We start from the raw sequence: 26,067 nt of genomic DNA, 5'->3' as shown, positions 1-26,067 counted from the left end.
AACATCCAATAGCAGATAGATGATGTGGTACAGGATATATCTATGAAGTGGTACAAAAGACTAAATGAAGAGGCAATGCTACATATAAAGGGGACTGTTGGTTAGCCACGCCAGAGGTTGTCGGCCAGCGACAAGATACAAAAAGAATGAAAAAAATCTAATATATCCAGAAAAATCCAAATAAATCCCCTTTCTAGGGCTAGACAAAATGCCTTCAGACACCCCCTCTCATGCCAAAAAGGGGACCATGAGAGAAGATGAGAGAAGATGAAGGATGCCAGGGTCCCACACTGACACACTGGTAAAAGGAATGTATCCCCCCTAGAAGCAAAGTCTGAAAAGGTCGGAGAGGGCGATCATGATGGAAAAGGTGGTGAAGGTGAGGTGATGTAGATGGGTTGATCGTCTCCCAAAGTAAGATCTTGAACGGGACTCTCCACTCGGCCCATTCCCTGTGTGGTCCGGATCAGAGTTTGGAGAATCAACATCTGGTGTGTGCTCTCGAGGTCTTCAATCCCTTTGCTCACGATAGCTCTAATACCATGTGAGGGCAAAAGGACGAAAGGACCAGATGTACGAGAGATCAGAGCAAAACAACATAGCATAAATAGGTTAGTGAGAATATATATAATGGTGAGTGAACATATGTACAAGAGCCCTCCGATGTGAGGTGACTCTTAAGTAGTAGACCACTGCAAAAGCAAAGGGGATGTCAAAGCTGAGGCACAGTCGGTAACCATAGTTGGAACCGGACACATCCGATTGAAGATTCCAGACGTATGATACGTTGGATATCATACGCGTATGGAAAACAGTTTCAGACGTGGCCTTTTTTGGGGGGGAAAACGGCGTGCCCGATAAAGTTGTGTTAAACAATTCTGGCTGGAGTCGTACGTCGTGTCGCTGTCATCTGTGGGTGCGCTTCTCGACAAAGGTGCCGCTCTCGACGATTGAAGTTGCAGCCTTGCAGGCTGCAGCCACAGCCTCCACCTCCTACGGTCCTACTATCCAAGTCCTCATTCTTCAGGCAAGTGCGTGTTGGTGGCTGGCCCTCTCATCATCCTTCCCATGGGCAATCACCAAAGCTGAAGGCTTGGAAGTTGAAGGAGACGTGCATTGAAACGCAGCTCCTTGCACGTTGCAAGTTGCAACCACAACTCCCACGCACGAGGGCTGGTCCCTGGGCCTGAATTTTGCTCTCTTCACTTGCCCAAAGCTCCCAAACTATGTCTCGGGACTCTACAGAGAATTCTCTGTCTGTGTGACTGTGTCTCCCTCAACTTTCAACTTTCAAGTTCTCTACATTTCAATGTTCATGATTTCAGCCTTCATATTCTATAATTTCTATCGAAGTTGATTTGTTTCTTGACTCAATTGTCCTCTCTTTGTGCATACAGAGTCCAGGACTCCAGACCACAATCTTCACTAGCCCAAATGGGAAGAAAGCGTGGAGCTGAATGGGAGTTTGTGGACGCAGTCAAGCCCTTGGGAAAAGGACAATACACATGCAAATGCAAGTATTGCCCGCATCAATGGGATGGAGGACCGCTCCGTATAAGGGCGCACATGCTTGGGTTGTCAGGCTTGGGGGTTGACAAGTGTACCAATCCACCCCAAAATGTCAGAGATGCTTGCCGAAGGTTGCATGCAAAGGCGGAGGTGATTGATTTGAAAGCAATGGTTGATGCAAAGGTGGCTGATTTGGGGGCTGCTAGTTATGTAAATATTGATGCAGAGGGGGCAGAATTTGTTGATTTGGGGGCTGCAAGTGCAAGTGCATCATCAGGTCAGCCTTTGCAAAATAAACAAAAGGTGTCCAAGGGAGCTTTGGCTGCAGCATGGGAGTCACAGGCAAGAAAAGATGCATACATTGCTCTCCGTCGTTTTTTCTTTGCAGAGGACATTCCTCATTGGAAGGTGAGGAGTCCTTATTTTTTGGACATGGTTCAGGCGATTGGGAAAGTTGGACCTACCTTTAAGCCTCCAACATACAGAGCTTTGCGTACTACGGAGTTAAATAATGAAGTGGTTTGCATAGAGCAGGAGTTGCTAGACCTTCAAGAGAAGTGGAAAAAATATGGTTGCAGCATTGTGTGTGATGGTTGGTCTGACACTCGACGTCGGCCTATCATCAATGTGATGGTGTCATGCATATATGGCTCTGTGTTTTTGAAGGCAGTGGATACAAGTGGGCAGTACAAGTCAGGGGAGTACATTTTTGAGATATTGAAGGGTGCAATTCAAGTTGTTGGCCCTGATAATGTGGTGCAGGTATGTATGGACAATGCCTCTAATTGTGTGCGAGCAGGAGAATTAGTGGAGCAAGAGTGGCCCCATATTTTCTACACTAGGTGTACATGCCATTGCCTTGACCTCCTATTTGAGGACATTGGACAGCTTGCATGGGTGAAGCCAGTGTTGGCACATGCCACTAAGGTTGTGACATTTGTTACACGGAAGCACACTGTGTTGGCATTGTATAGGATTTTCAGCAAAAAGGAATTGGTGAAACCTGCACAGACTCGGTTTGCCTACATGTTTATCATGTTAGCAAACTTGTTGGATGAGAGGGTATACAATGGATTGCGCCGCATGCTTGTCAGTGATGAATATTGCAGGAAGAAGGTGTCACGCACTGTGAAAGCACAAGAGGTGTCTTCTATTGTTTTGGGCTCTTCATTTTGGCAGGATGCTAGGGTCATTGTGAAGATTTGTGCACCTATTTTGAAGATCCTTCGCCTTGCTGACAGGGAAGGGGCCACCATGGGGCTTGTGTATGAGCTTACTGATCGAATGGTGGAGAAGATACAAAGTGTAGAAGGGATTGAGTCCTCTAAGTTGGCAGACATCAAAGCCTTGTGTGTTAATAGGTGGGATATGATGCACTCTCCATTGCATGCAGCTGCTTTTGTTCTCCATCCTATTTGGAGAGAGAAAAATCCTGATTCTGACAAGGAGGTACATGATGGGCTGATGGATGTTATGGAGCGATTCACAAAGTTTGATGTTGAAAAGCAGGGCATATTATGTGATGAGCTGGATATTTATAAGTCAATGGCAGGCACATTTGCTCGTGCCATTGCAAAGGATCAAAAGAGGATGCATCTGAAAATGTGCAAGAAATGGGTGCTGAAATGTGCATTAGGATCACACGTGAGAGAGAAGGAAGAGAGAGAGAAATGTGAGAATGGAGGGGGCGTGGTGAATCCCACGATCAGCCCCCTTTATTCATGTTAATAAAATTAAAAATATACATGTCCTTTGGTTACATCATTATTTGTACCTTAATGTTTGGTACTTACTTTGTTCATCATCTAAATAAATGTCCTTGTGCACAAATGTGCACCTAGATTGATTTCATTATTTCTAACACTCCCCCTTAATGATCAATCTATTTTCTTTTACATTCATCATATTTCTAAATCTTTCCAACTTATCTCTAACAATGCTTTAGTAAGCATGTCTGCTGCTTGATCTTCAGTAGAGCAATAAACAAGCTCTATCTCCTTTGCTTGCATCTTCTCACGAACAAAATGATAATGGATTTCAATATGCTTTGTCCTTGCATGGAATACTGGATTCTTGGCAATCTGAATACAGCTTTGATTATCACAATAAATCACTGTTGCATTTGCCTGTACATGATGTATTTCAGCCAATAAAGATCTCAGCCATACTGCTTCACAAACGGCACTCTTTGCTGCAATATATTCAGCTTCTGTTGAGGATAAAGCAACCGTAGGCTGCTTCTTACTTTTCCATGAAATAACTCCGGAACCAAGTGAGAAACAAAATCCTGAAGTAGATCTTCTGTCATCAATACTGCTGGCCCAATCAGCATCACAATAACCAGCCAGCAATAAATCACAAGATGCAACATATTCGAGACCATAATTATAAGTACTCTTCATATATCTCAATAACCGCTTTGCTGCCTTCATGTGGCTTTCCTTTGGATCAGCCATATACTGACTTAGAGCACTCACAGCATATGAAATATCTGGCCTCGTGATAGTAGCATAAATAAGACTGCCAATCAGCTTTCTATAACCTGTGCCATCCACTTTCTTTTCATCTCCACGTGAGGTTAGCTTTTCATTCAATTCCATGGGGGTATGCATTACTTTTGAATCTGCCATTTCAAATTTTTCAAGTACATCTTTCACATACTTGGATTGGGTCAGGAACATACTATTTTCCTGCCTCCAAACTTCAATACCAAGACAGTAATGAAGCTGTCCCAAATCCTTCATGTCAAATTCAATTGACAAACTCCTCTTTATGCGCTCAATCACTGAGGCACTGCTTCCTGTGATTACCAAATCATCCACATAGACAATAATCAACAATAAATCTGCATTTTCATGAAAGATATACAAGTTGGAGTCATTCTTACTCCTCATAAAGCCATTCTTTGTAAGATACTCATCAATTCTTGAGTACCATGCCCTGGGAGCTTGCTTTAAGCCATATAACGCCTTTTTAAGCTTGCACACAAGCTTTTCCTTGCCTTTGATTTCAAAGCCTTGTGGCTGTTGCACATACACCTCCTCTTCAAGGATGCCATTGAGAAATGCAGACTTGACATCCATTTGTGCGACAGACCACCCATGATGAGTAGCCACCGCCAAAACCAATCGTATGGTTGTCATCTTTGCAACTGGAGCAAATGTCTCCTCATAATCAATTCCTTCTTGTTGCACATAACCTTTTGCAACTAGCCTTGCCTTGTACTTGTCCAAGGTTCCATCTGCCTTGTACTTTATCCTGTAAACCCACTTAGTACCAATGGTCTGCTTCCCATGAGGTAACTCAACAAGAGTCCAAGTGTTATTCTTCATAATAGAAGAGTATTCTTCTTCCATTGCTTCTTTCCATTTGCTGTTTTTTATTGCTTCAGAAAATGAAGTGGGTTCATCATTAGAAAGAACTTTTGCCATCAAAGCAAAGTTCACATGAGTCATACCTTTGTCTTTGATTCTTTGTGATCTCCGCAGCCCATCATTGCTACTTTCAGCTGATTCCAAAGTACTACCATCTTCAATGGTTTTAATGTACCATCTAGGCAATTTCTTCACACTTTGTGAATTGTCTGCATCAACATCTTCCATGGGAACTACATGTGGACTGTTTGGGGCTGATTCATGCACATCTGGAGGCTGAATACCATCATTCATACCTGCTGGTCTGTTTTGGACAGCCTTGAATCCTTCATCTTTCATGTCTCCTGTCTCTTCATTAACCTCAAAGAAGATAAGAGGATCTTCATCCTCTTCCACCAAATGAAAATCAGCACTATTCTTTGTCTCATCAAACAATACATCTCGTGTGAGTAGAACTTTCTGACTCACAGGATCATAAAGTTTATAAGCCTTTGAACATGTTGCATATCCAATAAAGATACACTTAATTGATTTATCATCCAATTTCTGCCTGTTTTGCTTGTGCACATGAGCATATGCCAAGCATCCAAACACACGAAGATGAGACACATTTGGTTTCTTACCATAATAAACTTCCTCTGGAGTCATACCATCAAGTGCTTTTGTTGGAGATCTATTTTGCAAATACATGGCTGTGTGAACAGCCTCTGCCCAAAACTTACGTCCCAATCCTGAATCTTTGAGCATACATCTTGCTCCTTCCACCACAGTTCGGTTCTTTCTTTCCGCTACTCCATTTTGTTGAGGGCTATAAGCTGTAGTAAGTTGATGAAACATACCACTTTCATTGCATAACAAATCAAACTCATTTGACATAAACTCACCTCCTCTGTCTGTGCGGAGGGTCTTCACTTTCATACCGGTTTCATTTCCCACATGAGATTTCCATTGCTTGAACACATCAAGAGTTTCACTCTTACTTGTGAGAAAGTACAGCCAGCACTTGCGTGAATAATCATCAATAAGAGACATAAAATAACGTGATCCACCAAGTGAATTCACTTGAGCCGGTCCCCATAAATCACAATGTATCAATTCAAGAATATGAGTTGCTCTCCATGAGCTTGCTTTTGGAAATGGAGTCCTTGCATGCTTGCCCAAGGCACAAGGCTCACATATACCCGGAATCTCACCAATCTTTGGAATTCCTGTGACCAAGCCATTGTCAAATAAATACTTAAGTGCTTTCATATTTAGATGACCATACCTCCTATGCCAAAGCTGAGAGGTTTGCTCTGTTTGAGACATCAATACTTGCTGGTCACACATTGTAATGAGCTTGTACAGCCTGTCATTGCTTCGTATGCCACGAGCAACTTCTTTTCCCTCATTCTTGAGGTCTTTAATGATGAAGTACTCCTTGAAAAACTCAACACTCATGTGCTGATCTGTTATGCAGCCCACAGAAAGCAAATTTCTTGCCAAATTAGGAATCCATAAGACATTTTTGAGAGTACCAATCTCACCATTTTTGAGCTTGATAGGTATGTCGCCATATCCTTGAATGTTTTGAGTGGAATCATCACCCAAAACTACTTTATTACTGCCTTCTTCATCAACATATTGAGAAAACCAATCACCATTGCCGGTCATATGAGCCGTGGCACCCGAATCAACATACCATTCCCCACGATAGTGGGACTGATTTGTATGACCAGCCATCAACAAAAACTCATCCTTGCTTTTTCTTTCATCATTCTGATTTCCTTCACCCACAAAGTTGTTGCTATTTTGCCTTTGCCAATTTGAGAAGCCTCTGCCTCTCCCTCTTGTTTGTTGTGCATGCTGTTTTATGCGACATTCACTCTCCACATGACCATCTTTTCCACAATAGTAACACGGGCCTCTTCTTGAAGTATAGGAGCTGTGTCCTCTTCCACGAAAGTTGCCTCTATATCCTCCTCTTCCTCGAGGGGTAAATGGCCTTCTTTCTTGATAGGAGGAGTTTGAATCTCCCCCTTCTTCATGGCTGCCCTGATTTTGCCTTTCATTATTCCGATTCCATCCACCTCTTCCACGGCCACGCCATGGTCTTCCTCTCACGGTGAATGCGTCATCTTTATTCTTGGAACTCTTCATTCCGCTTCCTTGTCTTCTTAACTCTTCTTGTAACAAGAGAGCACTCAACTCCTCAAAGCTAGGAGTAGTCTCCCTCACCATAAGTGAAGTCACCAAGTGTTGCCATGGTGAATTGCTTTCATTCATGGTAAGCCCATTCATGGCTATGCTTACCATATCCACATCTGTTACCACTTCATCCACTGAGAGCAATTGGTCAGTGATATCCTTCAAACGAGTCAAATAAGCAGTGATTTGCTCATTTGGTTCCTTCTTAAAAGCATGCAACTTTTGTTTAAGAAACAACAACCTTGTTGTATTTACCGATTCAAAGAGAGTTTGAAGGATTGTCCATGCTTCATCTGGAGTTGTAGCACCACTTATTTGAGGAATGATGCTGTCCTTCACATTCATGTTGATATAACAAAGAGCTTGTTGAGCCCTTTTATCAAATTTTGCTTGAACTTCAAGTTCATCTTCATACCTTTTGTCCTCAGCCCTTTTCTCTTGAGGTGTCATACTAGGCACCATAACTGGCTTCATCACATCAGGTCTCCCATCTTTGCCTTCTACAATCTCCCACAAGTCTTTCAACTTCAAGAGATTCTTCATCTTAAACTTCCAAATTGGATAGTTTTTGCCATCAAGCTTTCCACTTTCTGGGAGCACAAAATCAACCTTGCTGTCCGCCATTTTTACTGAATTTCAGCAAGCAACAAATTAGAATAATCACCCCAAAAATGCACTTCAAACACACAGCAAATACCTTGCTGTTTTGGGGTCTTCAAATCCTCAATTTAGAGGTCTTTGGCTGGTCTTTTGGGCTGTAAATCTTCTACACTTTCATGCCTTCTTCATTGCTGGTCATGCATGCCATTGGTCCTCTTCCCGGGCATTCTTTTACATGCAAAATTCTTCAAACCTTCAAGATGCTTGTCTTGCACAAGCACATGGATTGTGGACAGCAGCACATTGCTTCCATCTTTGACCTAAAATCAGGTCCCATCTTCAAGAATTCATTCAATGGACACTTTCTAGTTGAAGTGCCTCCTCTTGCCTTGAAAAATCAGCAATTAATTGACCAATTTGTCAACATAGGCATGGCTGGAGCAGCAATCTTCTCTTGGACAGCAACTTGGGCATCATTTGCCTCAACATTCTCCATGTTTTGGAAACCCATTGATAGGGCCATCAATTAATCATTCATTTGCCCCGATTTGGGCAAGTTTTCCATCAATTTTGGAAGACAAAACAGGGCTGAAACCCTAATTTTAGATTTTTCATACCTTCAATTGAGAAATTGGCATTGTTTTTGGGGCTGATTTGCAGATTTTTGAGGGCTGAATCATCTCCAAGCAGGCCTTCATGAAATCGCCTCTTTATGGGGCTGATTTCTCCATTTTTCTGCATCAAATCTGGTCGCCCCTCTTCTCTGGTGCAGGCTGGTTCAAATCGCCTCTTCACTGGGCATCCTATGGGCTTGAATTAGGGTTTTTAACCCTCTAATTCATTGCTGGTCTCTCCTGGGCAGAAATCGATTGCATCAAGGCTCTCCAATTCCCACGAATATGCTGTCTCTAGACTCCCCTTCTTCTCCTCTACACGATTTGCTCTGATACCATGAAAATGTGCAAGAAATGGGTGCTGAAATGTGCATTAGGATCACACGTGAGAGAGAAGGAAGAGAGAGAGAAATGTGAGAATGGAGGGGGCGTGGTGAATCCCACGATCAGCCCCCTTTATTCATGTTAATAAAATTAAAAATATACATGTCCTTTGGTTACATCATTATTTGTACCTTAATGTTTGGTACTTACTTTGTTCATCATCTAAATAAATGTCCTTGTGCACAAATGTGCACCTAGATTGATTTCATTATTTCTAACAGCATCAAGGGGTGAAATGGTGGGAGACATTTGGGGCACACACACCAAAATTGCAGCAATTGGCTCTTCGAGTGCTCTCGCAGGGCACATGTGCTTCTCCTTGTGAGAGGAATTGGAGCACATTCTCTCTTATCCATACCAAAAGAAGAAACAAGTTGCTTCCTAAGAATACGGAGAAATTAGTGTACATCCACACTAATTTGCGTCTCATCTCCAAAATCAAGGAAAGGGGATTTTTTGATACAGATTACCTTGGAAATGATCAACAAGGAGAAGGATGATGACAGGCTGCTTGCTTTGCAGGAGACTACAGAGGGAGACGAGGAGATTACAGCTCCTTTTGTTGTAGGAAGGATGGGTGGTGCTGCAGCTTCAAGTAGCTCCACTCCTTTCGAGTCCCATGGCGAAGAGGCAACCGAGGATGTTAGTGAAGACTCTGCTGAGGATGAGGAGGATGAGGATGAGGAGGAAGAGGAAGTTGCTGGCATTGATGAGGATGAGGATGACCAGCCTTCAGTATGTGGATGATGAGGATGCATCATGTGTGTGACATACAGGCTGCAGCCTGAGACTTGAACATGCTAGCCAGTGGCACTGGGCAGTGGGCACTGGGCAGGCTGCAGCTACTTTATGAGTCATCATTTGTGATGCATTTTGGTGTTTGATCATTGATGTTTTGGTGTGGGCCCTAGGACCTAGGCTGTAGCCTGGGCCCTGTAGCTATTTCTTTGAAGTTTCATATTTTTGTTGTAGCTAGTAGGCTGTAGCTACTATTTCAAAATTCATGTTGAACTGTTTGAACTTTGAAGTTGAACTTTGAACTTTGAACATCAGTAACCAGTTGGAACTTGGAAGTTTGAACTTGGAAATTGGAATTTGGAAGTACTAAAGTGTCTCTGAAGTTTAAATGTGTGCAAATTAAATTGTATATTTTCTTGTCTTTTTTCATGGAAATTAGGGTCACGTATGGTTCAGCCCCAGGGGCTAAACCATACTCCAATCATACTTCCGTACACGTATGCGTTTGCCGTATGGTCCCGTATGGAAAAAACTATGTCGGTAACGAAGGCTCGCGTCGATGTGAGGCAAAGGCACTCCGTGAGGTGGTCGGTGTCGAAGGCTCACGTCGGTGGATGCAGAGGCACCCTGAGGTGGTAGTGGGCAGCGGAAGGTGAAGTGATGATGATGTCGATGATGATGCATACTCTGGTGACAAGGGTGCTGCTGTACCTGAATGGTGATGAAGAGCAAAGAGGGCTGCCGTCCCGAGTGGTGCAAGCTCTAGTGTCAAGGCTGCTACAATACCTGAGGGGTGGTGAGCAGCAGAAAGGGCTGCCGTCCCAAGTGGTGTAAGTGGTGCAAGGGTGCTGCAATTCCAGAGGGATGGAGAGGAGCAGAGAGGGCTGCCGTCCCGAGTGGTGTGAGATGTCCTGAGTGTGGTGAGATGGTGAGTAGAGAGTGGGCTGCTGTCCCAAGGTAGAAGAAAAACCATGATAAACTGTAGCAAAGAGTGGGCTGCTGTCTCAAGGTATGTACTGATGATAAAACGCTGAGGTGTGGTACTATGTAGCAAAGAGTGGGCACTATGTAGCAAAGAGTGGGCTGCTGTCCCATGAACTGAAGATAAAAATGCTGATGTGCTGTGTGTAGCAGAGAGGGCTGCAGTCCCATGAACCGATAAGAAACGCTGATGATATGTAGCAGAGTGTGGGCTGCTGTCCCTAGGTATGCTACTGAAGGAAAACGCTGCAGATATGCTGTCATGTCAACAAAGAAGATGTACTGATGTAGGGCAGGCGCCGGCAGCAGCAGCCACCAGCAAATAGATGATGTGGTACCGGATATGTCTATGAAGTGGTTCAAAAGACTGAATGAAGAGGCAATGCTATATATAGTCAAGGGGACTGCTGGTCGGCCAGGCCAGTGGCTGTCGGCCAGCAGCAAGACACAAAAAGGATGGAAAAATTCTAATATATCGAAAAATCCCGATAAATACCCTTTTTAGGGCCGGACAAAATGCCATTTTCAGACAATAGTGATCATGTGTGCCTAAAAGCCTTCGGATTTTCCTAGAGCATACAAATCAACCTTCAAGCACCCCGTGCCTCATCCCCTAGGCAGCATAGAAGATCCTCTCATCAGCCAGTATATCCTTGGCAGATCTGAACTTGCATAAGTGGCTTCATAGAGCCTTCTACAATGCTATCAGGTCAGCATATGGTTCAGCCAGCGTCTGGTCTTCTCTGTCCTTGTGTTTGGCAGTCTAGAGCAGCATGGGCATCACATAACTGCAGTCGGCCAGCATGGGCATCGCCTAACAGCAGTCAGCCAGCAATAGAAGAAGTGCATCACACGTGTGAACTAGGTGCAGCATTAAATGCTTATTTTTATCAGTCGTGGGCATTAAAAACAGGTCGACAGCAGTAGATAGACCACCGACCAGCAGCATATATTGCCTATATAAGTAGCCCTTCATCACTTGATAAATCATCTGAGATAAATCATCTCATTTCACAGAAGTTCATCAAGCAGATAGTGAGCATGTGTGCCTAAAAGCCTTCGGGTTTTTCTAAAGCATACAAATCAGCCGTCAAGCACCCCGCGCTTCATCCCCTAGGCAGCACAGAAGTTCATCTCATTTTCAGCCAGCATATGTGCATATCCTCGGCAGATCTAGACTTGCATAAGTGGCTTCATAGAGTCTTCTACAATGCTATTGGGTCAGCGTATGGTTGAGCCAGCGTCCAGTCTTCCGCGTCCTTGCATTTGGCAGTCCATAGCCATCATTCAAATCATCATCATTCTACACCTCCACAAAGTCCACATGGGAGACATCATTTGCGTCCTAGTTGGTCTCCTTTGCGGAGTCCCTCTCCACCGGATTCTCCAACAATTCCCGCTCGCCTTCACCTGCTCAACTACCACTTTGCAGAGTTCTTTTCTGCATGCCTCGTGAGGAAAGGCTTCTAAAGCTTCCAAGTTCAACAAGATTATGGACGGAAAAGTTGTCACCGACTGGACCCGCAAGATGACTGGACATTGGCGGCAGCAAGTGGTTCCGATGTTTTTCAGCTCCATTTGTTGGGTTCAACTTTGACAGGTGCCACCCTCTTGTGGTGGGAAGACCACCTTAGGCACCACTCCGCAACTTGTTGCAATGATTGCCTCGAAGTGGTCTTGAAGCAGTTTATTCCTATTGACTATTAGTATTACCATGAGCTAAAGCGGCAATGGGAGCGCTTTGCCCAAAAGCAAGATGAGTAGGTAACCGAATACCTCACGTTTCTCAAAGCTTCTACTCATGCTCCCACGAAACATATGACAGTCGGAGCAAGTTGAGTGCTTTGTGGATGGTTTAAAACCGCCCTTGCACGTAGATATTTGTGCACATCGGCCTCGTGAGCTCTCGGACATAGTTTGTCTTGCTACGACCCTCAAGACGTAGGATAGTTCCACATAAAGTCCAGAAGCAAAAGGGCAAGGAGATTCCTAAAGATAGAATTGTTCAAGCCATGGAGGATAGCAACAGTTCTAGTGGGGGTGAGTCGCAGACACGACTCTCTCAGGAGAAGTTCCAAACCAAGCAATTGCCCAGTCAATGTTTCAATTGTGACTCCACCGAGCACATTGTAAAGGATTGTCCGAGGACCTTGGAGGAGCAATCCGAGGAGGCGGCTTCTTCAAACCAGAGGATGAGTGTGAGGGAGATGTATGCGTGTGCATCCCAGCTTTCTTCAATTCTTGGGTTGAACACACACCAAGGGTGCTTCATTGCATAGGCAACAGGCACAAACCGAGGGAGTATTCAACCAAGTTTCTAAGGGAGAGTCTTCACACTTGATGTCTGTGCTACGTGGAGAATCTTTGGCCTCAGTGACGGTTGCTTTAGTTTCGGAGCTAGTACACGAGGACTCTTCTCACCTGCCATTTGCATTGGGTGAAGTCTCCTCAGTGTCTGATGTCATGGAGGCACCAGAGGAGGACATATCATCAGATTTGTCTTCACCCTAGGAGGATGTGCTAGTGGGTGTGGCTTCACATTACACAGATTTCTTAGAGACAATGGCCGGAGTTTTGCCTCCGTGTATCAGCAGAGGTTCTAGAATATGTACCACAAGATAATGGTCCAAGTATACTAGTGCCAAACAGTATTGCTGTATACACATTTGTTGGAGTTTGCTGATGAAATCAGATCTATGAAGCTCGTTAAGGATACATGGGGCCAGAGCTTGCAAGGTAATAGTCCCAAGCTGCTAGAGGTCTGTCGCAAACTACGGTCGTCTCTCTCCTTCTGCTACTCAGATGTTATTAATGATTGTGGTGAACACGAGCTTCCAGTTGTGTTGCTTGAACAGAGAGCACTCAAAAGTTGTCCGACTGAGAAAGTGCTTTGTTTAGCCCTTGCAATTGCATAGAGCTCATATTAGATAGTGATTAGGAAATCTCAAAGTGCTTTGTTTTGCAAGGTTGCATAAAGCTCATATTAGATAGTGATTAGGAAATCTCAAAATGATGTACACAGTTCTCTCTCTAGTTGTTGTTTCAGTTTCAGTTAGTTGTTTAGTTGTTTTAGCTTTGCTTACACAGACATTGTATCAGATCCACCAATTGTTGTAACCTTTTTGGTCTCATAGGTCATTTTGGCCTTTTGAGGACGTTAATACATCATTTCATTTCATTTCTCTCTCTCTCTCTCTCTCTCTCTCTCTCTCTCTCTCTCTCTCTCTTTTCTGAATGAACTTTTCTCTCTCTAGCAAGTAGACAAATATTTCATTAGAGAGGATAACTTTAAAAACTAATGATGATAAGCTAGAATAGAGAAAAGCTAAAATACTAATTATTATTCATTGATACTCAGAAGAGGAGGCAAGAGAAGAGAAGCTAATCAAATCCTGAGCTAATCCCTCGGCTCTGATACCATGATGAATTCCATAGTGGATCAAAGCTTAGCTGCTGAACATGATTAAGGCTACTAATTAAAGACTAAAAGAGACATAACAAATTAAGCAAAATGACGCATCTGACTCACACAAATAATCAAGCTGGATTAGCATAAACTAGATACAACTTTTATAGATCCAGCGAGCTCCATACACCACGCAAATGAGTGGTCCAAATAAAGCATGCAGCCCCAAATTACCAACTGACCACCACAACTTTTTGCCCATTCTAGAGAGTTCCACACCTACTTTCACAATAGAACCAATGAACCATAGAACCAACAAATTACGCTCCTCCTCCATCACCACATATCCAACATGTACGGAGGTGGAGGGAGGGCCCATCTGTGTGTGGGTATGTGTGTGTAAACAACTCCTTTTTTTTTAAGCATACTTCTCTCTTCCTTTATTTCTACTGCTCAAAAGTGTGCCAATACTTAGAGGAAGTTGAGCAAGTGGAGTATGCAACATAGGGTTTGATGATAAAAGGAACACAAGAGGCAAATGATGGCGAAACTTGGCGAGAGATGTGGAAAAATGAAATGGTAGAGAGATGGGTGGTGATGGTTGACAAATGTACTGACACGGAGAGAGGGGGGGTGGAGATGACTGGTAGGAGATGCGGAAAATTGAAATGGTGAGAGAGATTGATGGAGATGGAGGCACCAGATTAAGTCGCGGTAACTAAAGATGTGGAGGAGGCACTCGGATGGTTGTTAGTACATGGAAGGGTAGCTGCCCCTTCAATGCAATGCATTGCCTACCCATTGAATTTCAATGTTAGGGTGCACAATCTTGCCAAAGTGATTACCTTGGCATAAATCAATTAAGCACTAAATATTTTAGATGATAAGTAGACACAGAAATATTTAATAGCACAAAACCAGCACTCAGTCCCAATGCCACTCATTCGACATTTCCTTCACTAATTTGAGAAATATCAACACCTCGAGTGATCTCAATGCAAACCAAACCGAAAACTGAGCACCATCAATCTTCTCATTCAAAATCAACCGGTATTCTTTGCTGGATTGCAAGCCCACAATGTGCTCCTCCTACACTGGTTCGTTTGGGCTAGATCTTGGTTGTTTGTTATTGCCTTCTGTTGCACATTGCTGCTGAGATATGCACACCTCATCTAAGCCTAATGTGCTCGTCAACTGCTGTGGAACCAAAGTGCTACTGTGAGGTTTGGGGGAGTTTGTCACCAATTGGCCGACCATTTGGTCCATCTCCAGTTTTGTGTCTCGTTCACTTGAGGCCAGGCCGGTGTCTCATGTGAAGGGACCAGTATTTTTGCTTAACATGGACGGGAACCAGACTGGTGCCACCCGTGTGTTAGCAGGATGGTGTCGTATGGACGGGAGCCAGACTGGTGCCACCCGTGTATGACCTGGACTGTGTTCTATCCATGGGATTGTCACGCCATGGAAGGGCCAGTATTTGTGCCGTGTCTTGCCTATGGGATTGTCACTCCATAGGGAGGCTCGTGCCTGGAACTGTGTTTTACCTATGGGACTGTCACTCCATAGGAAGACCAGGATTTATGTTTTATGTCGTGCCATTTTTGTGCCCGACAGATGTTTTGTACTTGTTCCATGAACGGGAGATATGTCCATGATACTATTTACACATGCATTCTTGCTCTGTCTTCTGACGAGTTTTCTTGCGTGTGAACAGGTGGTAAGTGTATTGCACTTGTTGGTTTAATAGTTTTATTTCTAACCTTTCATTTTATAAGGTTATAAGTTCACATTTCATTTAAAAGTGGGCACCCATTAGGGGCACCCACATATGGGCCAAGGTGGGGAGCCACACTTAGCCCCTTAAGTGTGTGGGGGTGGGTGCATGGTCACCTACCCACACCACACCATGAAGCTGGCCGCCCCCATGCAAACGTGGGGAGCCGGCCAGCTGTGGTCGTGTAACTCCTCTCCAATCTCTACAAAGGAGAGCGACCACCCCACTCGTGGAAGGACAAAACCGGCGATCGTTTCCTCCTCTTCAGGCTGCGCCATCTCCACCACCTCAACAGACGCCGGCTCCCTCTGTCCAGTAGGTTGCGCTTGTTCACCAGCAGGCTGCCCTCTACACTGCAAGTGGCGCAAGCTGCAGCCAGGCGTTCCCTTTCCTCTCCAGCAGCTGCCTCCTCTGCATAGCGGCTGTTCCCTTTCCTCTCCAGCAGGCGGCTGCCTCCTCTGCATAGCGGCTACTCCACCTCCCATACAGGCGGCTTTACCTTCTGCAGGTGCCTGCGCTTGTTCTCCAGCGGGCTGCTCTGTACACTGCAGGCGGCACAAGCTGCAGCCAGGCGATTTCAGCATCACAGCAGGCGGCTGCTCCTCCACGCCTCTTTAGGTTACGCCACCTTCTCCTCTTCAGCTGGCGGCTGTGCTCCTACAGCCAGGCGTTACCTCTCCAAAGGCGGCTGCTCTCCTCATCCTCCCCTTGCAGGCAGCTACGCCGCCGCCTCCTCCACAGCAAGCGGCTGTGCTCCTTTGCAGGCGGTTGCGTCTCCCTTCCATAGGCGGCATCTCCCTTCTTCAAGTGGCTACACCTTCTCCACAGGCAGCTACTCCTCATCCTCCTCAACAGGCTGCTGTGTCTTGGAGTCCACCACTAGTAGCTGCACACAGACACCTCCGGTATTGGTCTTTCATCTGCGAGCTACAAGTAAGTGAATTCAGATTTAAGTAAAGAACTTTGTTGTAAATTTGATAAAGGATTCTCTCTACCGCTAACACCCGTTCAGTGCCGGGTAGTCCAAGCTTTTGGAGAACCACGGTCCAAAGGTGCCGAGATCGGGAGAGCCAGGTGTTAGTACGGGAGCGCCTTTTGTGCGTTGTCCTGGAACACCAGTGGGGCACTCTCCGCGGATTCCAGTGAAGGCACAGGACCGTAGAGACTGGACCACTCAAGTGGTCGCCCTACTTCGAACATCTACTTCGAGCCTCTTGTTTGGTACTGTATTCATTTGTACATGGACATCATCTGGTTCATTGAACCCATGGAGCATTGTATTTGTTAAATACTCCCAATAATATATCATATATTGAGGGGGGGGTCGGCCCGTTCTGGCCCCAGTGCTGGTGTCCATCTATTTCATTTCAATTTTCAGTTGTTATTAAGTTGTCCATTTCAAAGGGGAAAGACAAGGCTGTCCCAAATCTGCAGCAGGTGGACAGCCACCTAAAAAGAACTTCCGGGAGACCCACAAGGGAGGTAAAGCTGAAAATACCTCATCTAAAGATCAGGGTCCAAAGAAGAACAAATTTGGCTTGACCCCGGAGCAAAGAGAGCAATATGCCAAGGAGGAAAAATGTTTTTCTTGTGGCAGCAAAGAGCACATGTTTTGACAATGCCCTGACCGCAAACCAAAGCATGAGGACAAGCAGACCAAGGCTAATGTACATGCAGTTCCCAATGTGCAGGGAAACACAAATCATGATGCAAAAGAGCGGATGGTATGCAAGGCTTGGGGTCAAATCAAGGATCAGCCCGCCTTATTCATGTTTGATGACTGTGCAACCGATAACTTCATCTCCATACAAATGGCAGCTGCCTTGAGCATCGAGGTTGAGAACATGGGACCTCAAATTGAAGCCGAAGCTGCTTTTGTTGGTACAGAGGTGCAGGTTACCCCATTGATAGGAAAGTTGCGCATACATATCCAGGGCTACCTTGATAATGAACATTTCTTAGTTGCACCACTAAATGGATGTGATGTATTGCTCGGCAAGCCATGGCATCATAGGCTTGAGCCCCGCAAAGAGTACAAGACCAACATGATTTCTTTTATGCATAGAGGCCGCATGCATTTCATTGATGCTGGCAAAGAAGGGGATTCCATCCCACTTGTATCTCACATCCAAATTAATAAAGCAATGAAAAAAAATCTTTCTGCGTACTTGGTTTTTGTTCGTGATAGCATTGTACCAAGTCATCAAAATGTGGATGCTATGACTAATGATAGGCTGAATTTTCTTCATGCATTCAACGACTGTTTTGCTGATGCACTGCCAGGTGAATTACCTCCCCAAAGGCCCGAAGATCATCGCATAGATCTTGTGCCAGGTAGTTCTCCACCTAACAAACCCGCATACCGAGTGAGTGCCGCACAACAAGAAGAGATCATGAAGCAGGTAAATGAGCTTTTAGAGAAAGGTTTGGTTCAGCCTAGTTCCTCACCTTATTGCTCTCATGTGCTTCTTGTCTAAAAGAAAGACGGCTCATTCCGCATGTGTGTGGACTATAGAGCTTTAAATAAGCTTACCATCAAGAACAGATTCCCAATTCCGCGTATTGATGACATTTTGGATAAGCTTGATGGTTCGGCTTGTTTCAGCCGTCTTGATTTGAAGAGTGGTTATCACCAAATACCAGTGGTGCCACAAGATGTCCATAAAACAGCATTCAGGACAGCCTTTGGATTATATGAATTTTTGTAATGCCCTTTGGTCTCACCAATGCTCCTGCCACATTTAATCGTATGATGGATAGGATATTCCGACCCCATCGCAAATTTACAGGAGTATTCTTTGATGATATCTTGGTTTTCTCCAAGAATGAGCAGGAACATAGAACTCATTTGGTCACAGTGTTCGAAGAGTTGCGGAAGCATAAACTTTTCATTAATGCCAAGAAAAGTGAGTTCTTCCTTTCAGAGATACATTATCTTGGTCACATTGTATCCAAGGATGGAGTAACAATGGATCCTGCAAAGATAGAGACCATTCGGAATTGGCCAGAATTGCAAAACGTATATCAAGTACGTAGTTTTTTGGGATTATGTTCATATTATAGGCGTTTCATAAGGCATTTTGCTATGATAGCCACTCCTTTACATGATCTCACTAAGAAGAAAACCACTTTCAAATGGACTTCAAAAGAACAGGATGCTTTCTTGCAGCTCAAGCATGCTATCATATGAGGACCTGTATTGATTGTTCCTGACTTGCAAAGATCATTCGTAGTAGAATGTGATGCTTGTGGCGATTGTATAGGGGCTGTCCTAAATCAAGAAGGGCATGCAATTGCACATGAGAGCCGTCGTTTGCATGATACTGAGCTTCATATGGATATCTATGAGAAAGAGCTCTTGGCTGTAATTCATGCTTTAAAGATATGGAAACATTATCTTCTTGGAGCTGAATTTGTAGTCAAGACAGATCATCAAAGCTTGAGATATTTTCTATCTCAAACAAAGCTTTCGGAGAAGCAGATGAGAATGGCAAACTTTCTTTCCATGTTTCATTTTCAGATTGTGCATACTCCAGGAAAGAAAAATGTGGTGGCAGATGCATTATCCAGGAGGCCTTATGTAGCTGCAGTCTCAGTGGCCTCTCATGGAGACTTATCTGCTATGCGAGATTTGTATCATTTGGATGCTGATTTTTGCCATATATGGACTGATTTCATGGCTGGTCATTCACATGCCTCTTATGTTATCAACGAGGGTTATCTTATGAAGGATAATTGCCTATGTGTGGTGAAGGATTTGCGTCCAAAGGTTTTGGAGGAATGTCACACTCCACCTCATGCTGGTCATAGAGGTATCATGCCCACTACACGCATGATTGAGAGAGATTTCTTTTGGCCAAGCATGCGTAAAGACATTGAGGCTTATGTATGTGCATGTATTACTTGCCAAAAGGTGAAATTTGACAAGCAAAAACCTCCAGGTTTGCTTCAGCCATTGCCTATTCCCTCGCAACCTTGGGAAAGTATTACTATGGATTTTATTATGGACTTGCCTAGATCCCAGCATGGGAATGATGCTATTTGGACCATTGTGGACAGGTTTAGCAAGCAAGCTCATTTCTTGCCCGTCAAGAAAACCATTAAAGTTGATCATATGGTAAAGCTTTTTCTTGCTAATATCTTCAAGCATCATGGTATGCCTAAATCCATTGTTGGGGATAGAGATCCCAGGACTACCAACCTCTTTTGGAGGGCTTTACTTGATAACATGGGTACTAAACTTGAGTTTTCATCAACTTATCATCCCCAAACGAATGGCCAAAGTGAAGCTGCAAATTCAGCCGTGTTGGATTTGTTGAAGTGTTATGTGGCAGATCAAAAGACTGCATGGGAGAAGTATCTTCCACTTGTTGAGTTTGCCTACAATAATACGATCCATGCCTCCACGGGAAAGGCCCCGTTTGAGATTATTTATGGCAGAGTGGTTTTGCCACCCATCCTTCGTACAAAGGATGAGATTTTTGCAGCTGATGAATATGTTCGTGACTTGGATGTAGCCTTTGCTCAGGTGCGGACATCCATTGCAAGGTCACAAGATAAGCATAAAATGGCTACTGACAAGCATAGAAGGGACATGCAAGTCAAAGAAGGTGATTGGGTTTTGCTGAAATTTGAGAAGGCTAGGCTTCGGAAGAGGCCAAGACGAGAAGGATCATATCCTAAGCTTTCTCCTCGCTATTATGGACCCTTTAAGGTGATTCAAAAGATCAATGAAGTGTCATACAGGCTTGCTTTACCTAGTCACTGGAAGATTCACAACGCATTTCATGTGAGTCTTTTTCGGAAATATGTGGGGCCAGATCCTGACGAGCCTGTCACAGAAGATCCGCCAGAGATTGATGAGCTTGAGGAGATCCTCCAGCCAGAACAGATTGTCTTTCACAAGGAGAGAAAGCTACCTACAGGAAAGCTTTCCAGGAGATACCTTGTGAAGTTCAAAAATTATTTGCCTATCGATGCAAAGTGGGTAAATGAGGATTATTTTGTTGACTACCCATAGTTGTTGCAAGCATATCTTGAGGCTTTTCAGTTGAGGACAACTCTTTAGAAGCCCGGGGGGATGTCACCAATTGGCCGACCATTTGGTCCATCTCCAGTTTTGTGTCTCGTTCACTTGAGGCCAGGCCGGTGTCTCATGTGAAGGGAGTATTTTTGCTTAACATGGACGGGAGCCAGACTGGTGCCACCCGTGTGTTAGCAGAATGGTGTCGTCTGGACGGGAGCCAAACTGGTGCCACCCGTGTATGACCTCGACTGTGTTCTATCCATGGGATTGTCACGCCATGGAAGGGGACTGTCACTCCATAGGAAGACCAGGATTTGTGTTTTATGTCGTGCCATTCTTGTGCCCGACAGATGTTTTGTACTTGTTCCATGAACGGGAGATATGTCCATGATACTATTTACACATGCATTCATGTTTTGCATGTTTGAAACTATTTTCGCATGACTTGTATCCTTGTGTTTGCCTGCTTGACGTGTCACTTACTGAGCGGGGACGCCTGCCAGTGAGTCGTGAAGTTTGCTGTCTTCTGACGAGTTTTCTTGCGTGTGAACAGGTGGTAAGTGTATTGCACTTGTTGGTTTAATAGTTTTATTTCTAACCTTTCACTTTATAAGGTTATAAGTTCACATTTCATTTAAAAGTGGGCACCCATTAGGGGCACCCACATATGGGCCAAGGTGGGGAGCCACACTTAGTCCCTTAAGTGTGTGGGGGTGGGTGCATGGTCACCTACCCACACCACACCATGAAGCTGGCCGCCCCCATGCAAACGTGGGCTGTGGTCGTGTAACTCCTCTCCAATCTCTACAAAGGAGAGCGACCACCCCACTCGTGGAAGGACAGAACCGGCGATCGTTTCCTCCTCTTCAAGCTGCGCCATCTCCACCACCTCAGCAGACGGCGGCTCCCTCTGTCCAGCAAGCTGCCCTCTACACTGCAAGTGGCGCAGGCTGCAGCCAGGCATTCCCTTTCCTCTCCAGCAGGCGGCTGCCTCCTCTGCATAGCGGCTCTTCCCTTTCCTCTCCAACAGGCGGCTGCCTCCTCTGCATAGCGGCTGCTCCTCCTCCCATACAGGCGGCTGTACCTTCTGCAGGTGCCTGCGCTTGTTCTCCAGCGGGCTGCTCTCTACACTGCAGGCTGCACAGGCTGCAGCCAGGCGATTTCAGCATCATAGCAGGCGGCTGCTGCTCTACGCCTCTTTAGGCTACACCACCTTCTCCTCTTCAGCTGGCGGCTATGCTCCTACAGCCAGGCGTTACCTCTCCAAAGGCGGCTGCTCTCCTCATCCTCCCCTTGCAGGCAGCTATGCCTCCTCCTCCTCCACAGAGCAGGCGGCTGTGCTCCTTTGCAGGCGGTTGCGTCTCCCTTCCATAGGCCGCATCTCCCTTCTTCAGGTGGCTACACCTTCTCCACAGGCAGCTACTCCTCATCCTCCTCGACAGGCTGCTGTGTCTTGGAGTCCACCACTAGTAGCTGCACACAGACACCTCGGGTATTGGTCTTTCATCTGCGAGCTACAAGTAAGTGAATTCAGATTTAAGTAAAGAACTTTGTTGTAAATCTGATAAAGGATTCTCTCTACCGCTAACACCCGTTCGGTGCCGGGTAGTCCAAGCTTTTGGAGAACCACGGTCCAAAGGTGCCGAGATCGAGAGAGCTAGGCGTTAGTACCGGAGCGCCTGTTTGTGCGTGGTCCTGGAACACCAGTGGGGCGCTCTCCGCGGATTCCAGTGAAGGCACAGGACCATAGAGATTGGACCACTCAAGTGGTCGCCCTCCTTCGAACATCTACTTCGAGCCTCTTGTTTGGTACTGTATTCATTTGTACATGGACATCATCTGGTTCATTGAACCCATGGAGCATTGTATTTGTTAAATACTCCCAATAATATATCATATATTGAGGGGGGGGTCGGCCCGTTCCGGCCCCAGTGCTGGTGTCCATCTATTTCATTTCAATTTTCAGTTGTTATTAAGTTGTCCATTTCAAATTGTGATATTAAGTTGTGCTATTACCCTTGTGGGTGTCCAACGGAGTCTATTCCCACTTGACGGGATCGGTTTCAGAGTTCCTCTTCAATCTCTTTCAGAGATACAAGTCAAGTCTGTGGCATTGCTACTCTATCTTCTTTCTTGCCTTGAGGGGAATCTTCTGGATCTGTTGGGGAGTTCTGTTTAATAGAAGGTAGCTTCACTTGACGTACTGAGCTACAATGGGCTAATACTCCTGTGGTGACACCAATGCTTGATCAAATGTGAGGGGTTTAAAACCAAATTCATAATGAAAGTCTCAAGTACTGGTCCACTCACTTTCCCTTGAGACTCCACCTTTCAACACTCATTCTCCAACTTTTGAATGTACCCCAGGAATGACATTGATAAAATTCGAAAGACTTTCCACTACTTCCCTTAACATGTGGCAGCTATAAGCTCTTACTTGCTCACCTGCATCAAGACCACCTGTTCAGCCATGACTCAGGTCGCCCCCTGCCTTCTCCCAATCAAAAAACACACACACATGGCTTGTGCACGGTGCACACCATGTGTACCACACTTTTTACATGATTTTGTATTTAGTGCATGGGTGCCATCACCCCTCTCTCTCTCTCTCTCTCTCTCTCTCTCAACGTAGAGTAAGTCTAGCTGAACAAACAAACCCCTTTCTATCTCCCACCCCCATCCTCGGGGGGGGGAGGGGGGGCGGGGGGGGGGGGGGGGGAAACAAATACAATTAGTGCACTCAAAAGACTCACTTACCAGACAATGCCATAGGCCCCGCGGCCAATGGGACGAATGGGTGGCACATACTTGGCGGAAACTTCAAAGAGGTTGCCAAAGATGTTGTACTGGATATACTGTCCTCCGTGGGTAGGCATGCCCTGAATGTGACCTCCTGCAGGAGCATTTGAAGAGGCATCCATGATGCAGCCCACAAATGAACAGGACAGAAAGCAAGCTCCTGTGTGGTAAGTCGCCACTCAAACCCTGGCCATTTCTGTGATCTCTGCAACCTCACAACCAGAAACCCTAGTCCTGCAAACAAAGGAAAAACCCTAGCGTCTGAAAACCCCTTTCCTCTGCAAACCCTAGCGAACAAAACCGAAGAGCTTTCTTCTCTGCGAATCCCAGTAACAAAGCCCCCTCTGCAACGATGTCGCGTTCAGCTGCGTAAGATCTGATTGCTCCGCTACGGTGAAAGCAGAAATACCCTGGCCCTGGGCTGGCTCGCTGAGTTGAGCTGTAGAACTGGTCAAAACATGTGCGCAAAGCATCTCGGCACACGTGCATTGACTAACTTTTTGGTCCTGCCTTAGGTGGACTCGTGAGATTTAAACTAGTTAATGACCCTGCATTTTGACCTCCTAAAGAAGTATGAGAAAGAGTCAAGTATCGCTCTTGAAGTGCTATATGAAAAAAATTGCCTTTCACATGGAAGGGTGAAAAAAACTGAACCCTACATATGAAGGACATGTAGGTATTAATTTGTTGTTTATTTAGATACATTGGCTTAAATAGACATTAATTTCAAACTTTTTTCCTTTATCAAATGTGTCATATTGAGAGGACAGTTGGATGATTTTTATTTAAACTAGTTAATGACCCATGGATTTCTCGCCATCTCACGCTCAAGTGGGGAAACATGTGGTGCAATTTTTATTTAAACTAGTTAATGACCCATGCATTTCTTCTCCATGTCACGCTCGAGCAAGGAAACACGAGGAGCTTCCATTCATGGTCGAGCCCTATGTGATAGTTCCTAGTAGTATAGTGTGGATAATATTAGCAAAAATAAGCTCTCCTTAAGTGTAGTAAAATACTTAGTAAAATACATTTCAACTTCGCATTACTCATAGCTTCAGCCTTGTGCTACAAGGTTTCACTTTTATTTTAACAAGATTTACAAAAGAAGGAAGAATAAGAAGACTCTCTCTCTCTCTCTCTCTCTCTCTCTCTCTCTCTCTCTCTCTCTCTCTCTCTCTCTCTCTCTCGTAGCTTGTAACTGGCTATATAGGGGTCGATTGAACATGGAGGCCGATCACTGAAGTGCGATTAATGAGGGTGTTAGAAGTTCAGGGGTGATGCGCTCGGATCATAGGCCTGCGAGCAGTTGAGCAAGTGTGGGCAAGTATGCCATTACATAAGCCTGGCATGTGGATGCTTATCCACACTCCTCTAAGGATGGGTCGTGAACAAGAGCCCTCATCTCCTCCCTCATCTTGGTGGTGATGATGGATTCCTATGGGCAATGCAACATTGGTATTAGAGTCGTGTTCGACTCTCATGAATCACTTTGCATGTGACCTTACCCCAAAAAATGAGATAAGATTGCCATGGTTGAATGGTTCCAATCTCATCGTATTTTTTCTTCTTGTGTGTGGATAAGGTTTACACAGAAAACAAAGAAGGAAGCATTTTTGGGGGAGGAAAGCATGTTTTTGTTCTTTTTTCTCTCTCGAATAGACTATGTGTGTGTTCCTTTATGGCCTAAACAAAGACACATAAATTTGCTGGAGTTTGTGTGTGTGTATTACATACGAGTTTACTAGCTCTAGTCGCCAAGGAAGAAAGATGAAGACAGAGCCCTACACACAGCTGCAAGTCCATAGGGCAGTAGTGCGAACGCTGTGGAGAGGCCAACCAACACACATCGACGGAGAGATCGAGGGTGTGGCCAACTCGAACACGAAAATCTCTCTCTATCTTATAAAGGCCATGATCCACCCGAGTTCAAGTCCCACCATTGGTCGTGTATGCCCTCGTGTTGCAATCTACTGACGTTAACACCTCTGAGGCTATTGCAGTGCACAAGATAGCATGTAACACCCATGAGCTATGTTACATGAGCTAGCCAATAACACAAGGCCAAGGGGGCGACCATGCAAGTTTGCACACAACGGCGTGGAAGTACATGCCATCAGACCGTCACAACAACATAGCACCGGAGAAGTGCACAAGCCCGGCAAGTGGTCAATAGCCGCCACCCACCACATCGGTGAGACAAGCGACAAGGTCGCATAGCGACCGGCGAGACAGGTGACAAGGTCGCACGGCGGCAGCAGCAGCAGCCGCCGCCAATGGTATCCGGCAAGAGGCCATGTTTGTATGCTCCATCTCTTACAGTAAAGACTTCATTGTGTGTGTGTGCGCGCGCAAGCGGTGGGCGTGCCTCCATCTTTTGCATTGCCTGCAGAATCTCAGAGTGAAGAAGAAGACCACGGTTATTTTCAATGTTATTATTTTTTAAACCAAGACAGTGGTATCCACTTGTGTTATTTTCCATTCTCTTACCCCGTGTGTGCGTGCCTACGGGCATCCGGGGGATATGAGTGAGCTCGAAGTGATTTCGGCAATGTTCGGAGCACCATTAGCTTCGAGTTTCCATCGACGATGGTGCAGCGTACTATCAGCTTTGAGCTTCCATCGCCAGCACACTTTGTCGGGTAGTCGGTTCCATTTGTGCATTTAAATTTGCA

The 26,067-nt window shown here is 45.2% G+C and overlaps 1 protein-coding gene across 2 annotated transcripts in view; it reads right to left on the bottom strand.

The window, feature by feature from the left end:
* The window catches only part of LOC147619778 (mitogen-activated protein kinase 4b-like), a 132,025-nt gene extending 108,151 nt beyond the window's left edge, over nucleotides 1–23,874 (bottom strand). The window contains exon 1 of one of the 2 annotated variants that reach the window (XM_086825618.1): nucleotides 23,351–23,874. In XM_086825618.1, the coding sequence (XP_086681744.1) occupies nucleotides 23,351–23,514 (164 nt within the window). In that variant the 5' untranslated portion in view covers nucleotides 23,515–23,874. The remainder of the gene's footprint in view (nucleotides 1–23,350) is intronic. The other variant, XM_086825617.1, reaches the window with a different exon arrangement.
* Between the last annotated feature and the right edge of the window lie 2,193 nt (nucleotides 23,875–26,067).

Source organism: Cibotium barometz, chromosome 32 (genome assembly GCF_041138505.1).
Source record: "Cibotium barometz isolate CiBa-2024 chromosome 32, ASM4113850v1, whole genome shotgun sequence".
Classification (NCBI taxonomy): Eukaryota; Viridiplantae; Streptophyta; class Polypodiopsida; order Cyatheales; family Cibotiaceae; genus Cibotium; species Cibotium barometz.
This window is presented reverse-complemented; position numbering and strand designations above follow the sequence as displayed.